The sequence below is a fragment of the Schistocerca cancellata genome, chromosome 9 (assembly GCF_023864275.1).
Source record: "Schistocerca cancellata isolate TAMUIC-IGC-003103 chromosome 9, iqSchCanc2.1, whole genome shotgun sequence".
In the NCBI taxonomy this organism is placed as follows: Eukaryota; Metazoa; Arthropoda; class Insecta; order Orthoptera; family Acrididae; genus Schistocerca; species Schistocerca cancellata.
The window spans coordinates 383,270,912-383,286,081 of NC_064634.1; the positions used below are offsets into that span (position 1 = coordinate 383,270,912).

General features: G+C 36.6%; 1 protein-coding gene across 2 annotated transcripts in view; it reads left to right on the forward strand.

Annotated features, from left to right (window-relative positions):
- The window catches only part of LOC126101042 (anoctamin-5-like), a 398,169-nt gene extending 383,257 nt beyond the window's left edge, over window positions 1-14,912 (forward strand). For both annotated transcript variants that reach the window (XM_049911706.1, XM_049911707.1), the window contains 2 exons: window positions 2,782-2,953; window positions 13,670-14,912. In XM_049911706.1, coding sequence (XP_049767663.1) covers window positions 2,782-2,937 — 156 coding nt within the window. In that variant the 3' untranslated portion in view covers window positions 2,938-2,953; window positions 13,670-14,912. The remainder of the gene's footprint in view (window positions 1-2,781; window positions 2,954-13,669) is intronic.
- Window positions 14,913-15,170: the final 258 nt, after the last annotated feature.

The window sequence follows — 15,170 nt, forward strand, 5'->3', positions numbered from 1 at the left end:
TATTTTACATGTCTTTTATCTTTGTACCTTCTACATAATAATAAACTGGGAATTTAAATTTGTTTGATCATGGAAGTAAACCTTCCTGCATCAGGTGTGTATAAAGTGTATACAGCAGTATATAGTAAGTAGTAATAGTTGCTATGACAACCCTGCTGTAAATTTGGCTTCATTACTGCACGAATGGATGTCACTGGTAAAATTAAAAACATATGTCATTAACCCTTCATTCTATAAATTATTGGGTGATTGAAAATTCCTACTTAGGAAGCAGAAGTATCCATTGTAAAGCTGCCTGACAAGTAGTAACGCTGTATATCTACACATGCATCTCCAGACACACTGTGCAAATCACTGTGAAGTGGATGAAGAGGGTATTTCCCCCTGTACCTCCTAGAAGAGGTGGACAAAAATATGCAAACACTAAAAACACAACATATTGCTGTGCTTATTATGATGTAGGAAAACAGCCTGCATTCAAAGCAACTTACAGTTATCTCAGAATTGATAAATACAGGTCATTTATAGTTCTCAAGGGAATCTTATACCATTCTTCCTGAAAAACAGTGGCAATTTCAGGTAATGATGATGGAGGTGGATAGTTATCAGACACCCTTCTCTCCAAAGTAACACAAAGGCTCAGTAATATTGGTATCTGGTGACTGTGGCGGTCAATGAAGTTGCAGCAATTCTTCCTTGTGCTCCAAAAATTCTTCCTTATGCTCACAAAATCAGTCTTGTAGGATGCAAACTGTGTGAACAGGGGTGCTTCTGTCTTGGAGCACAGCATCACCATTGGTGAACAATGGGATGAACTTGATCAACCAAAATGGCTTCATAATCCTTGGAAAATAATGCAGCCTTGCAGAGTAACAATGGTGCCCATGGAATACCACACTATGGCTACCTCCATCATCACCATATCCCTGCCATGTTCACAGCTGGCAGCCAGATGTAAGCTCAGCCAGAATTTGGAAACCCGACCAAATAAATGACTTCCTTCCATTGTGCCATAGTCCAGGTTAAATGACTTTGGCACTACATTTTCCTGTTACAGGCATTTACATCACTGATATGTGATTTTGTTATTTCAGATCATCCTACAGTTCCCAGCTGGTGGAGTTCCCTTTGTGTTGTTTTTTTGCTGACAGTGTTCATGAGTTATACAGTGACTTTCACAGCTGTCGTCCTCTTGTTTTTCATCACAATCACCTTCAGTGACCATCTGCCATTATCACTTGATACACAATTTCATCTCCATTATAAATTAGCGAATGATGTTTTTCCACTTTCCCCATATGCAGTACAAATCTTTGACATGGTATCTCTTCAAACACCAAACACTTCAGCTACCTCGGTTATGGAAGTACCCAACGTGTGAGCACCAACAAACTGCCCATGTTTGAATTCATTTACCTCTGACATAATGCACTCACAACTACACAGAACACTGTTCTGACCACAACTGACACTTGCAATGTATTGAGGCCACTGCTGTTCATAGTCAGATATGACAACGCCACCTGCAGGCTCCACTAGCATCTGCATCTGCATTTGTGTTGTTCAAGCACGCATTCCTTGCGATGTTTCAAGGTTCTCCTTCTTCTTGACATCCATGGAACAGGATTAATGAATGAATTAATTACAGTGGCCGCAATATGTGTGATGTACACATAATCAACATTTATAAAATATCGAGACATCTAAAATGCTACACATGCAGATATTAAGAAAGTGGTTTGTACGACTGTACTAAAATGGATGAAGTGTAATTTACCTTTTAAATCACCTCTCAGGTATTCTATTGAAATGTACACAATGGAGTATTGTGGCTCCTTATAAATTAATTGCTTAATAACTGATTCAGCAAACAAAGAAATGTTTTTATGCAACTGACATATTGGCTGCCCATACCAGCAGTGCAGAATATTGCTGAAATAAACTAATATTAATATTTCAGCTGTTTACATGTATATGGGAAACAGTTCTCAATGTTGGTCATAAATAAGTCCAAGAAAGTACACCATTTATCAACTAAAAAGGATTTTATTATTAATTAATGCAATATTGTACCTTATTATTACAGCCACTTCATCCTCTCTTTTTATTTTGGTGTTACTCCATATGTGATCTATATTTGCTAGTTTAAAACTAGTTTCCTTATGAATTATGTATAATTTCTCTTCATATTAAGTGATTTTAAGTCTCTGCTTAACTGAAGTACACTGAAGAGACCTTAAAAGCATGTATATTATGCAATTGGACAGAGAAAAATTCCACTCGCCAAGTGGCAGCAGGAAAACATGCATATAAAGGTATTAAAATTTGCACGTTTTTGGAATCAGTGGCTGGCAGGTGGGTTGAAGGGGAAAGAAGACAGATGAAGGAAAAGGACAGAGTTCGGAAAAGTCACTCAGTATGCCAGGTCAAGGGCAACTTACCAGATAGGATGAGAAAGAAAGAAAGTGTTGAGGACTGCGCTGTTTGACATTTGAAAACCTGAGAGCTTAGTGGTGCAAAATAGGATAGTATGCAATACAGAGTTCATTCCCTAAGCACCATGCACTGGATAATAAGAGCAGAAAGCCCTTATGTGTGTTCTGCTGCTGCCATTGTGTGCGTCAATTTTTATCTATACAGTTAAATTCTATTTTCAAAAATTGATTCTCTACCAAAGCTTGTATGATTTTCATAGTTTTGCTTAACTTGATTTACACGTAAGATACAAAACAAATTCATCACTATAGGTACTGAATTACATTATCTTTCTATATGTTTCAGCATATTGTGTTCATACTAACAGGACTGCTAGCTTATATCATTCCTGACACATCACGGACAGTGAGGCAACTACAGCAAAGAGAGAGAATAGTAATAATGGAAAGGCTTGCTAGTATCTCTAGACAAGGGAGAGAAGAAAACAACACACAGTCATAGCAGCAGAAACTATTACGTGAGTGATATAAAATTTTCAGTGTTGATGTCTGACCAAATCTAAAGAAACTTAATGAAGTTAACTACAGTCTATCTGTTGTTACTTTTCAGAGCACTAAATCTTTATGATCTCTGAATTTTGCCTCTAGGTATAATACAGATAAAAGAATATTATATTATTAATTTTATTAAGTAGTTTCAAAAAGTCTTTTGATCTCTCTTCTAAACACACAAAAAATATTTTCAGAATTAATATTTGTCTCTGCAGTAGTGTGTGCCTGTTTTGAAACTTCCTGACAGATTAAAAATGTGTGCCTGGCCACAACTCAAACTGAAAATCTAGTCTTTTCATGTGCAATTGAGCACACAGTTTTAATTTGTTAGCAAGTCCCAGAACAGCACATGCTCTGCTACAGAGTTAAAGATTCATTCTGGAAACAAAACCAAAAGCTGTGGGTAGGCTAACTATATGAACACTATTTCATGTTCTTTGAGTATCCTTTCTTCCATGAGTGCTGATCTACGTCTACTGTTAAGGTATGCAGGAGAGCTTCATATATGAATGAGTGAATGTGGAATTGGGGATGTAGCAGATTGGAATGAGTAGATTTGCAATTGTGGGAAAGGTACATGAACTGAGTACTCAGAAGTGCTTGTTAAAAGAATGACAGAAATTATTTTGAGGAATACTTATTAAAAGAATGACTGAAATTATCTTGAGGAATACTTGCAACTGTTTCCCCTAATGAAATATAACACCAACAAGCTAATGAAGATAGATTATATCAAAAAAGACTGCAGTTGGCAAGTGAAAAAGTATATATGAACACTATTTCGTGTTCTATGAGTATTAGAAATTTCTTAAATAAAAATAAAAAACTTTTATCATCATAATAAAATGACGGGGAAATGGATCTCATGTAAATTTTTGTACTATTGAACAAATATAAGTAGGGACATGCAAGCTGCTACCACATGAATTTGGAAATAGTGCAAACATGCAAAGTAATTCTATGTCAGTGTAGATGATACAAATTAGTCAACTTCTAATCTTGACCAATAGAGGAATAATGTATGTGTAATAGCACCACAAACAGTGATTCACTCTGAATATTTTGAGACAAATTGCATGAAGATATTACACAGGAGGTGCATAAAGTGGACCATTTAGATTCACAATTAATTTCTCTCCTAAATATTATCCTGTAGCATTTCCGTCCTTCATTTCCCTAAATTCAAAGAGAAATGAGGTGGGGGAGTGGAGATTCAGTTGGAAGATGTGCAGGTAGTGGGAGGATATTGTTGATAAGTGGGCTAAAAATGTTATGTGAGAAAGAGGATCAGTAATAAAAAATTTCAATTAGTATTACATAAAATATTATTCATGTATGAAAATAAAGATTGAGAACTGCCAAAAATGAAGAAAATAATGAACAACAGAAGAGTCTAAGAATAGAAAACAAGAAATAACAGACAACAGAGAGAAGAACACTTCATCATTGAGCTTGATTGGTGAATGTGGTGTTCTAGATCATGTTGTGAAAAAAGTATCTTTCTGAAATTGTAAGGTAATCCTATATACCAACTGATAGCACAAAGTGCAGCTAAAGAAGAAATGCTGTTTTAATTATGAAGATACAAACATCTGTGGAAAAAATAGGAAATTTGACAAAGGAGACCACAATATGATGAAGGGATGGGAAATTTAAACACAGAAAAATACAATTTCAATTTATTCACTCTGGAGTGAGTATTCATCTGGCACCCACTCTGAAACTGTCAAGAATTTCAAGTGTAGTAGCTTCACAGGAAATGTCTTGTCTACTTAAAGGTTACTTAAATCCAACTCCATGCAATTGAAGGAAAAAATTGACTCTGTGAGAAAGGAGGCAGTTGATAGAATAAAAGTATTAGCTGTAGTGACTCACTCTCTTGATTATTGTTTCAAGCATATACCTAGTAAGAGAAAATTGAGAAATGAAAAATTTATACATCCATGAATCTAAGTAAATGATGTTATTAAACTTCACATTATAAAAAGAAAATTTTATAATTTTTGTGTATTTACTTATTTCATATCCTGGTGATCCATGTTGTGAATATATGACAGGATATGGAACAAGTCAGTTTTACCATCTGTTGTGGTTATTACAAAGTTATGGTATTAAGTATGTAGTACTAACCAATTTCATATTACAGTATGTACAACATAGGTTAATAGTGTAGAAAAATACAGTATTTAGATATGCTTCCAATAACAAATAAATGTGCACACAGATAAGGTTGTGGGATTGTATACGAGTATTACAGATACTGGTTATTATACGTTATGGTTCAGGAACTTATCTATGATGCTGAATGACCCTTGCATTATGAACTGCCTTGAGTTTTTTAAGATAAGAGGGAGATAGCTCGTCATCCACTAGACACTTAATTCTGAAGAAAGGGTATTAGAAATTGTACAGCTACTGAAATGGATTCCCTTCTGTGACATATTCAGGTTTGTATGCTAATAGCGCCAGTACAGAGAAGGAGATTAGTGATTATGATGTCATTATAGCAACTATGGTTACAAAGTTAATAAATCAGTTAAGAAGGCTGGGAGAGTGTTTCTGGTAGGAAGAGCAGATAAGCAGTTGTTAGTCTCCCATTTTGACAGTGAACTGACATCTATTAGTTCCAGTAAGATAGACATAAAGAAATTACAAGCAAAGTTTAAACAGGTTGTAAATGTTGGTCAGGAGAGCTATAAACTTAGTGTGTGGATTAAGGATGGAAAAGATCCACCATAGTGTAACAACAGAAATTTGGGAAATGATGAGGAAGCAAGGACTGTCACAGTCTCAGTACAAATGAGGAGGCACAAATCGAAACAAGCAAAGGTTAATAGAGATTCATGTGTCTGTGACAGGATATATGTATGGAGCATACAACAACTATCATATCATAGCTTAGCAAAAGATCTGGCTGAGAATCCAAGAAAATTCTGGTCATGTGTAAAATTGCTAAGTGGGCCTAAGGCTTCCATCCAGTCATTCATTGAACAGTCTGGTGTGGCAGTTGAAGATTGCAAAATGAAAGCCAATGTTTTAAATCTCACATTTAAGAAATCATTCACATAGGAGAATCATACAAATCAAACAGACTACTGAATGGACAGTATAGCAATAAACAACCCTCGCATTGTGAAACAACTGAAAGAGTTGAAAAAAAAATAAGTTACCAGGTGTGGATAGACTCCCATTTTGGTTACACAAAGAGTACTCTGTGGCATTATCCCCTAATTGGCTTTCATTTGTGATGAATCTCTTGCCCAGAGCCAAGTTCCAAGTGACTGAAAATAATCACAGGTACAGGTGCCACCTGTGTATAAGCAGGGTAAAAGAACAGACCCCAAAAATACAGACCAATACCCTTAACATTGGTTTTCTGAAGAACCCTTGAACATATTCTCAGTTCAAATATAATAATTTTTTTTTGTGACCAAGAAGCTTATATTGATGAAAGCAAAGCTCATGCAAAACTTAGCTTGTTCTCACAAGATAAACTGTGAACTATGGATGAATGGCAACGGGTAGACTCCATATTTCCAGATTTCCAGAAAGCATTTGACACAGTGCCCCATTGCAGACTGTTAATGAAGATATGAGCATATGGAGTGGGGCACCAGATACATGAGTGGCTCAAAGACTTCTTAAGTAATAGAACCCATATGTTGTCTTCAATGGTGAGTGTTCATCAGAGACAAGGGTACAGTCAGGACTGCCCCAAGCAAGTGTGATAGGACCACTATTATTTCCTGTACACAGAAATGATCTGGCAGGGTGTTCAGCAACTTGCTGTTGTTTGCTGATGATGCTGTGGTGTATGGGAAGGTGTCAAAGTTGAGTGACTGTAGGAGGCCATGGTATGACTTAGGCAATATTTCTAGTTGATGTAATGAATGGCAGTTAGTTTTAATTGTAGACAACTGTAAGTTAAAGTGGGTGAATAGGAAAAACATACCCGTAATTTTCAGGTACTGCATTACTAGTGTTCTGCTTGACACATTCACATCATTTAAATATCTGGACATACTGTTGCAGAACAATATGAAATGGAACAAGCATATGAGGATTGTGATAGGGAAAGCAAGTGGTCAACTTCAGTTTATTTGGAGGATTTTGGGAGAGCATAGTTGATCTGTAAAGGAGACAACATGTAGGATGCTGCTGGAGTAACCTATTCTGGACTACTGCTTGAGCGTTGGGGATCTGTACCAGGTCGAATTAGAGGAAGCTGTTCAGAGGCAGGTTGCTAGACTTGTTACCATTAGGTTTTAACAACACACAAGTGTTACGGAGATGCTTCAAGAACTCAGATGGGAATCCTTGGAGAAAATATGGCATTCTTTTCAAGGAATCAAATGATAATTAAATGGACACCCTAGCTGCAAACAGGCATTGATGAACTTCATTGGGGACATGTTGAAAATGTGTGCCCCGACTGGGACTCGAACCTGGGATCTCTTGCTTACATGGCAGATGCTCTATCCATCTGAGCCACCAAGGGCACAGAGGATAGTGCGCCTGCAGGAACTTATCCCTCACATGCTCGCCGAGAGACCCACGTTCCCAACATGTCCACACCACTACATTCATAGTGCGCCTTATACAAGAAATAGGTAAAAGAACCCAAATCTAAATCACTACATAAATGAAATTGCAGCTTCTAATAATATCACAAAGTCCATATGGCACTGAAGGTATAAACATGAAAAACAGTGGGAACATAATTATAAAGAAAAATGGGAACGAAATCAGGACACTAGAGAAGCCAGCAATATTTTAAATCAACACTATGTTGATGTAGTGGACAAAATAATAAAACAAAATTCTCCTGTCACAAAATGCATATAAAGTACTGCTCATGAGACAAAATGTTTGTTCCTTCTCCCAACAAATGAACTTGACTTAGAAAAAATAATACACTGGTTTAAAAACAAAAAATAGTAAGGGACTAGATGGTATCCCTACGACACTAATGAAATGCTGCTTGCACTGGGTGGGAAGCCTCTGACTTTTCTTATAAACGTAGCCGTGGAGAAGGAATATTCCTGACACGTTCAAAAAAGCATAAAGTGATCCCTATTTTCAAAGGAGGCAGGAAGGAAGATCCAGGAAATAACTATTACATTTGCCTGATATAAATTAATAGAAAATGTAATTAAAGACAGAACACTACATTTTATAGAAAAATGCAGTACTCTGAATGGTGCTGATATATGGGGGATATCCATATTGTACAGAGCTTCCACCACAGGATGGACAACGATGTGTTGACTTCACTCTCCACTTTCTTGCAAGGATTGAAGTTGATGAGGGCTGGCCCTTGATCATCCTATGGACAGATGAAGCTCGTTTTTCTCTGACAGCTGAGCTGAACACACACATAGCCGAGTATGGGGCTCTTAACCTCCAGTCACCATGCATGAAGTTCCTCTGTGTGGTGAATGTGCCACTGTGTGGTGTAGCTTCACAGCTATGTTCAGCATTGGCCCATTCTTTTTTGAACAGGTTGGCACTCAAGGACCAAAGGCATGCAGTGTGACTGGCCAGTGTTACTACAACATTCTTCGCCAGCATGTCATACCCACCCTACAGGAGAGAGATGCATTGAGCTCAACAGTTTTCATGCAAGATGGGGCCCCACCACACATTGCCCATGAAGTTCAATGCGTCTCCAAAACACATTTGGAAATGATCGAATTATCAGCTGATCATTTCCAAATTATTGGTCAGCATGATCACCTGATCTCCCTCCCTGTGATTTCTGGTTGTGGGCTACCTGAAGGATAGAATATACCAGGGGAACATTCACACAAATGTTGATCTGAAGCGCAGCATATCAAGAGAGGTAGCCAGGCATACCTAAGGACATGCTCTGTTCTGCTGTGAAGAATGCAATCCTGCTCTTTCAGGCTCTTATGGACACTGATCAGCACCATATTGACCCCTTTTGTAGCAGTAATGGTATGATGTTCCATAGCAGCACATTAAAAGTGTTTCAATTGAGCTGATTCTGCATTATTTCTCTTCCCCATGTCCTTGATATTAATGCTACCAAGTTTGGTACTTGTACGGTAATTAGTTTCCATGTCACAACATGTTAAATAGGGAAAGAATAATTATAACCACCAGGTATATGAAACAGTTATTTATGTACAAAGTAACCATGCTGCATTGTTAAACAGAGGTATCCATAACTATAACACAAGAAATAAAAATGATTATCATATTGAATGAAACTGGCTCAAATTAAATTACAAACAGATTTTACAAGCAGGATTTCTTCTATAAAACTATTTGCCTAAAAGATAATACAAATATGTCTGTTTTCAAAAATAAATGTCACTTGATTAAAACTTGTCCATACAGTGTTACAGAATAACTTGAAGCCAAAAATTAACATAATGTTTCATATGTAACCATGCAAATATATAAAAATTTTCAGAACGTATAATGTGAAGTTAAACTTCGATAATTATGTTGTTGTTGTTGTGGTCTTCAGTCCTGAGACTGGTTTGATGCAGCTCTCCATGCTACTCTAAACTGTGCAAGCTTCTTCATCTCCCAGTACCTACTGCAACCTACATCCTTCTGAATCTGCTTAGTGTATTCATCTCTTGGTCTCCCTCTACGATTTTTACCCTCCACGCTGCCCTCCAATACTGAATTGGTGATCCCTTGATGCCTCAGAACATGTCCTACCAACTGATCCCTTCTTCTACTCAAGTTGTGCCACAAACTTCTCTTCTCCTCAATCCTATTCAATACCTCCTCATAAGTTATGTGATCTACCCATCTAATATTCATCATTCTTCTGTAGCACCACATTTCGAAAGCTTCTATTCTCTTCTTGTCCAAACTATTTATTGTCCATGTTTCACTTCCGTACATGGCTACACTCCATACAAATACTTCCAGAAACGACTTCCTGACACTTAAATCTATACTCGATGTTAACAAATTTCTCTTCTTCAGAAGCGCTTTCCTTGCCATTGCCAGTCTGCATTTTATATCCTCTCTACTTCAACCATCATCAGTTATTTTGCTCCCCAAATAGCAAAACTCCTTTACTACTTTAAGTGTCTCATTTCCTAATCTAATACCCTCAACATCACCCGACTTAATTCGACTACATTCCATTATCCTCGTTTTGCTTTTGTTGATGTTCATCTTATATCCTCGTTTCAAGACACTATCCATTCCATTCAACTGCTCTTGCAAGTCCTTTGCTGTTTCTGACAGAATTACAATGTCATTGGCAAACCTCAAATTTTTATTTCTTCTCCCTGGATTTTAATACCTACTCCAAATTTTTCTTTTGTTTCCTTCACTGCTTGCTCAATATAGAGATTGAATAACATCAGGGAGAGGCTACAACCCTGTCTCACTCCCTTCCCAACCACTGCTTCCCTTTCATGTCCCTCGACTCTTATAACTGCCATCTGGTTTCTGTACAAATTGTAAATAGCGTTTCGCTCCCTGTATTTTACCCCTGCCACCTTCAGAATTTGAAAGAAAGTATTCCAGTCAACATTGTCAAAAGCTTTCTCTAAGTCTACAAAAGCTAGAAACGTAGGTTTGCTTTTCCTTAATCTAGCTTCTAAGATAAGTCGTAGGGTCAGTATTGCCTCACGTGTTCCGATATTTCTACGGAATCCAAACTGATCTTCCCCGAGGTCGGCCTCTACTAGTTTTTCCATTCATCTGTAAAGAATTCACGTTAGTATTTTGCAGCCGTGACTCATTAAACTGATAGTTCGGTAATTTTCACATCTGTCAACACCTGCTTTCTTTGGGATTGGAATTATTATATTCTTCTTGAAGTCTGAGGGTATTTTGCCTGTCTCATACATCTTGCTCACCAGATGGTACAGTTTTGTCAGGACTGGCTCTGCCAAGGCTGTCAGTAGTTCTAATGGAATGTTGTCTACTCCCGGAGCTTTGTTTCGACTCAGGTCTTTCAGTGCTCTGTCAAACTCTTCATGCAGTATCACATCTCCCATTTCATCTTCTTCTACATCCTCTTCCATTTCCATAATATTGTCCTCAAGTACATCGCCCTTGTATAGACCCTCTATATACTCCTTCCACCTTTCTGCTTTCCCTTCTCTGCTTAGAACCGGGTTTCCATCTGAGCTCTTGATATTCATACAAGTGGTTCTCTTTTCTCCAAAGGTCTCTTTAATTTTCCTGTAGGCAGTATCTATCTTACCCCTAGTGAGATAAGACTCTAAATCCTTACATTTGCCCTCTAGCCATCCCTGGTTAGCCATTTTGCACTTCCTGTCGATCTCATTTTTGAGACATTTGCATTCCTTTTTGCCTGCTTCATTTACTGCATTTTCATCAATTAAATTCAATATTTCTTCTGTTACCCAAGGATTTTTACTAGCCCTCGTCTCTTTGCCTACTTGATCCTCTGCTGCCTTCACTACTTCATCCCTCAAAGCTACCCATTCTTCTTCTACAGTATTTCTTTCCACCATTCTTGTCAATTGTTCCCTTATGCTCTCGCTGAAACTCTGTACAACCTCTGGTTCTTTCAGTTTATCCAGATCCCATCTCCTTAAATTCCCACCTTTTTGCAGTTTCTTCAGTTTTAATCTACAGTTCATAACCAATAGATTGTGGTCAGAGTCCACATCTGCCCCTGGAAATGTCTTACAATTTAAAACCTGGTTCCTAAATCTCTATCTTACCATTATATAATCTATCTGAATTCCTGTCAGTATCTCCAGGCTTCTTCCATGTATACAATCTTCTTTTATGATTCTTGAACCAAGTGTTAGCTATGATTAAGTTGTGCTCTGTGCAAAATTCTACCAGGCAGCTTCCTCTTGCATTCCTTACCCCCAATCCATATTCACCTACTACATTTCCTTCTCTACCTTCTCCTACTGACGAATTCCAGTCACCCATGACTATTAAATTTTCATCTCCCTTCACTATCTGAATAATTTCTTTTATTTCTTCATACATTTCTTCAATTTCTTCGTCATCTGCAGAGCTAGTAGGCATATAAACTTGTACTACTGTGGTGGGCGTGGGCTTCGTATCTATCTTGGCCACAATAATGTGTTCACTATGCTTACCCGCATTCCTATTTTCCTATTCATTATTAAACCTACTCCTGCATTACCCCTATTTGATTTTGTGTTTATACCAGTAACCCTGTAGTCATCTGACCAGAAGTCTTGTTCCTCCTGCCACCGAACTTCACTAATTCCCACTATATCTAACTTTACCTATGGTACGGCTATCTGTATCGCTGTGGCACGCAAGCCTCCCCACCAGCGGCAAGGTCCATGGTTTATGGGGGGGGGTTAATTATGTGTGTGTGTCTATATATATTTAAAAACAAAGATGATGTGACTTACCAAATAAAAGTGCTGGCAGGTCGACAGACACACAAACAAACACAAACATACACACAAAATCCAAGCTTTCGCAACCAACAGTTGCCTCGTCAGGAAAGAGGGAAGGAGAAGGAAAGACAAAAGGATATGGGTTTTAAGGGAGAGGGTAAGGAGTCATTCCAATCCCGGGAGCGGAAAGACTTACCTTAGGGGGAAAAAAGGACAAGTATACACTCGCACACACACATATATCCATCCACACATACACAGACACAAGCAGACATTTGTGTCTGTGTATGTGTGGATGGATATGTGTGTGTGTGCGAGTGTATACCTGTCCTTTTTTCCCCCTAAGGTAAGTCTTTCCGCTCCCGGGATTGGAATGACTCCTTACCCTCTCCCTTAAAACCCATATCCTTTTGTCTTTCCTTCTCCTTCCCTCTTTCCTGACGAGGCAACCGTTGGTTGCGAAAGCTTGGATTTTGTGTGTATGTTTGTGTTTGTTTGTGTGTCTGTCGACCTGCCAGCACTTTCATTTGGTAAGTCACATCATCTTTGTTTTTAAATATATTTTTCCTTCGTGGAATGTTTCCTTCTATTATAACCATATATATATATATATATATATATATATATATATATATATATATATATATATATATATATATATATATATATATATAGTGTGTGTGTGTGTGTGTGTGTGTGTGTTTTTAGATGCTTGCATGTTAGTGGCTATTTTTGAAGGAATCAGCCATTTTACTGATATAAGCATATAGTTGTGTAATTTTAAAAGTTGTAAGTTTTCACACTTCATGTAAACATGGTGTTTCCAATACCATTGTACAGAATGGTCTATAGACAAAAATAAATAAATAAAATAAAAAATAAATAAATGTATGTAGATGTAAATGTAGTGGATGTCTTCTTTTTTTGTAGTATCATGACTTTCATACACACCATTGGGTTTAAAAGAGGGCCTTTTTATTCTTAGGAAATACTTAAGAGAGAATATATATATTGTGCAGTAGATTTTACTTCCTTAATGTGCATAAGCACAAATGAATAAGGGATAAATAAAAAGAATGACAGAGTTGAGAAACAAAGTAAGTTAGAAGAAAAATGCAACATATGTGATTAGTGACTGAAATGATCTAAGAAAGGTATATAACATACAGAAGAAATTTATGGCAGCTAACGTATTATGTTATTAAGACAGTTAAACAGTTGCACACACTTACACAAATTTGTACTGTTTTTTCTATCACATATGAGCTCTTTAGTTTTTGCACTTACATCCACTAATCCACTAATACATACCTAATTTTTCAGATCTGCTGATGTGATGGACATTCTCTTTATCCTGCTACAAACTATGTCTCAGTTTATTCATGAGAAAATATTGCATTTTAAAGGACATTTAAAAAAAAAGACATTATTTACTTGTATTGATTTGTACCAGAGAATAAGAAATAACAAGGAGATTCGAGAAAATGAATATCCTTCATTGTGGCTAAATATGTTGTTGCTGATTGTATGCAGCCACACAGGGACTTCTGCAAAACTAAAAGTTGTATGGACATAGGATCTAATAATTTGAACCCAAATCCAGTGGTCTTGTGTTGCAGTTATGGAATCTAAGCTACCTGTTTTTTTCCATAGTTTTCATGAAGTAACTCCTCAACACCCACAGATTGTATTTTGTGGTAGAATCACTAAGAAAACATGTATTTGTTCTCATATTATTGAGGAAGTAATTATATATGTGATATTACCTTGATATTTCTTTGTGTTTATTTCTTAAGTATGTTAAAACTTACAGAAAACTTGTCAGAATTAAATTTTGCCAGACTTCTTTCTTATAATAAGAAATAGTAAGATATGTTACTTGACCAGGCATCATAATTTCAAAGTGAAAAAAGTTAAATACAGACATCTGTTGTCTGTAATAATTTTATTCCCATGGAAAAAAAGACAGTAAACATATTTATAATGTATTGTTGCTATCAGAGGATGGGATGCATTCCAGTGTACCATTATATTTGAAACAGAAGATGAAAGTTTACTTACTTGTTACTAATGCAATTACTAATGCAAAAGAAATGAAATGTTACTGCTAGAAAAAAATTAAAATGTGCTGTTGGATATCTGGCACTTACTTAAAGTGTTTTTACCTGAATAAAGGGAAATTAAAATGTGGGGAAAAGGATAAGATCTCCAGTTACAGAATAAACATTGATACTTAGTACAATACAGTACATGTATTAATGAGTTGTTGATACTCAATAGGTCAAAAATAAAGGCACAAGGTGAAAGTTCCTTAGAAAAGAAAATGATACAGAACAAAAAAGATAGAGAGATTGTGAGAAAAGGGGTGGGTTGTGTGCACTGGGGCAAATTGCAGTGGCAAAACACTGACTGGTAAGTAAGTATTTCTCTTCTGTTCCACATAATATTCATATTAATTTTTCATTTGGAATAAACTATTTAATTATGTGGTTTTATTTCATATTACTTACCAACTTTGTGAATATTTATGAGAAACATGTACATACAAATGTAGGCCTGCTGTATAGATTACTCAATTTTTTTGTAAGTTATGTCTCAAATATACTTATTCCATAATTACAGCATAAATCTTGTTTTTAATTTATAATATTTTACATTCACTCTCAAACTTTTCTAAGAGTTAGATAAACATCATGATAAAAAGAAGGTGTTTGCTGTGACTGAATAAATGAACTCCAATTACAAGGAGACAGGATGTGAAATTTGTTACGCTGCTGGTAGACATATAAAAATAAAAATTATTATTCTAACTTTTTGAACTGTC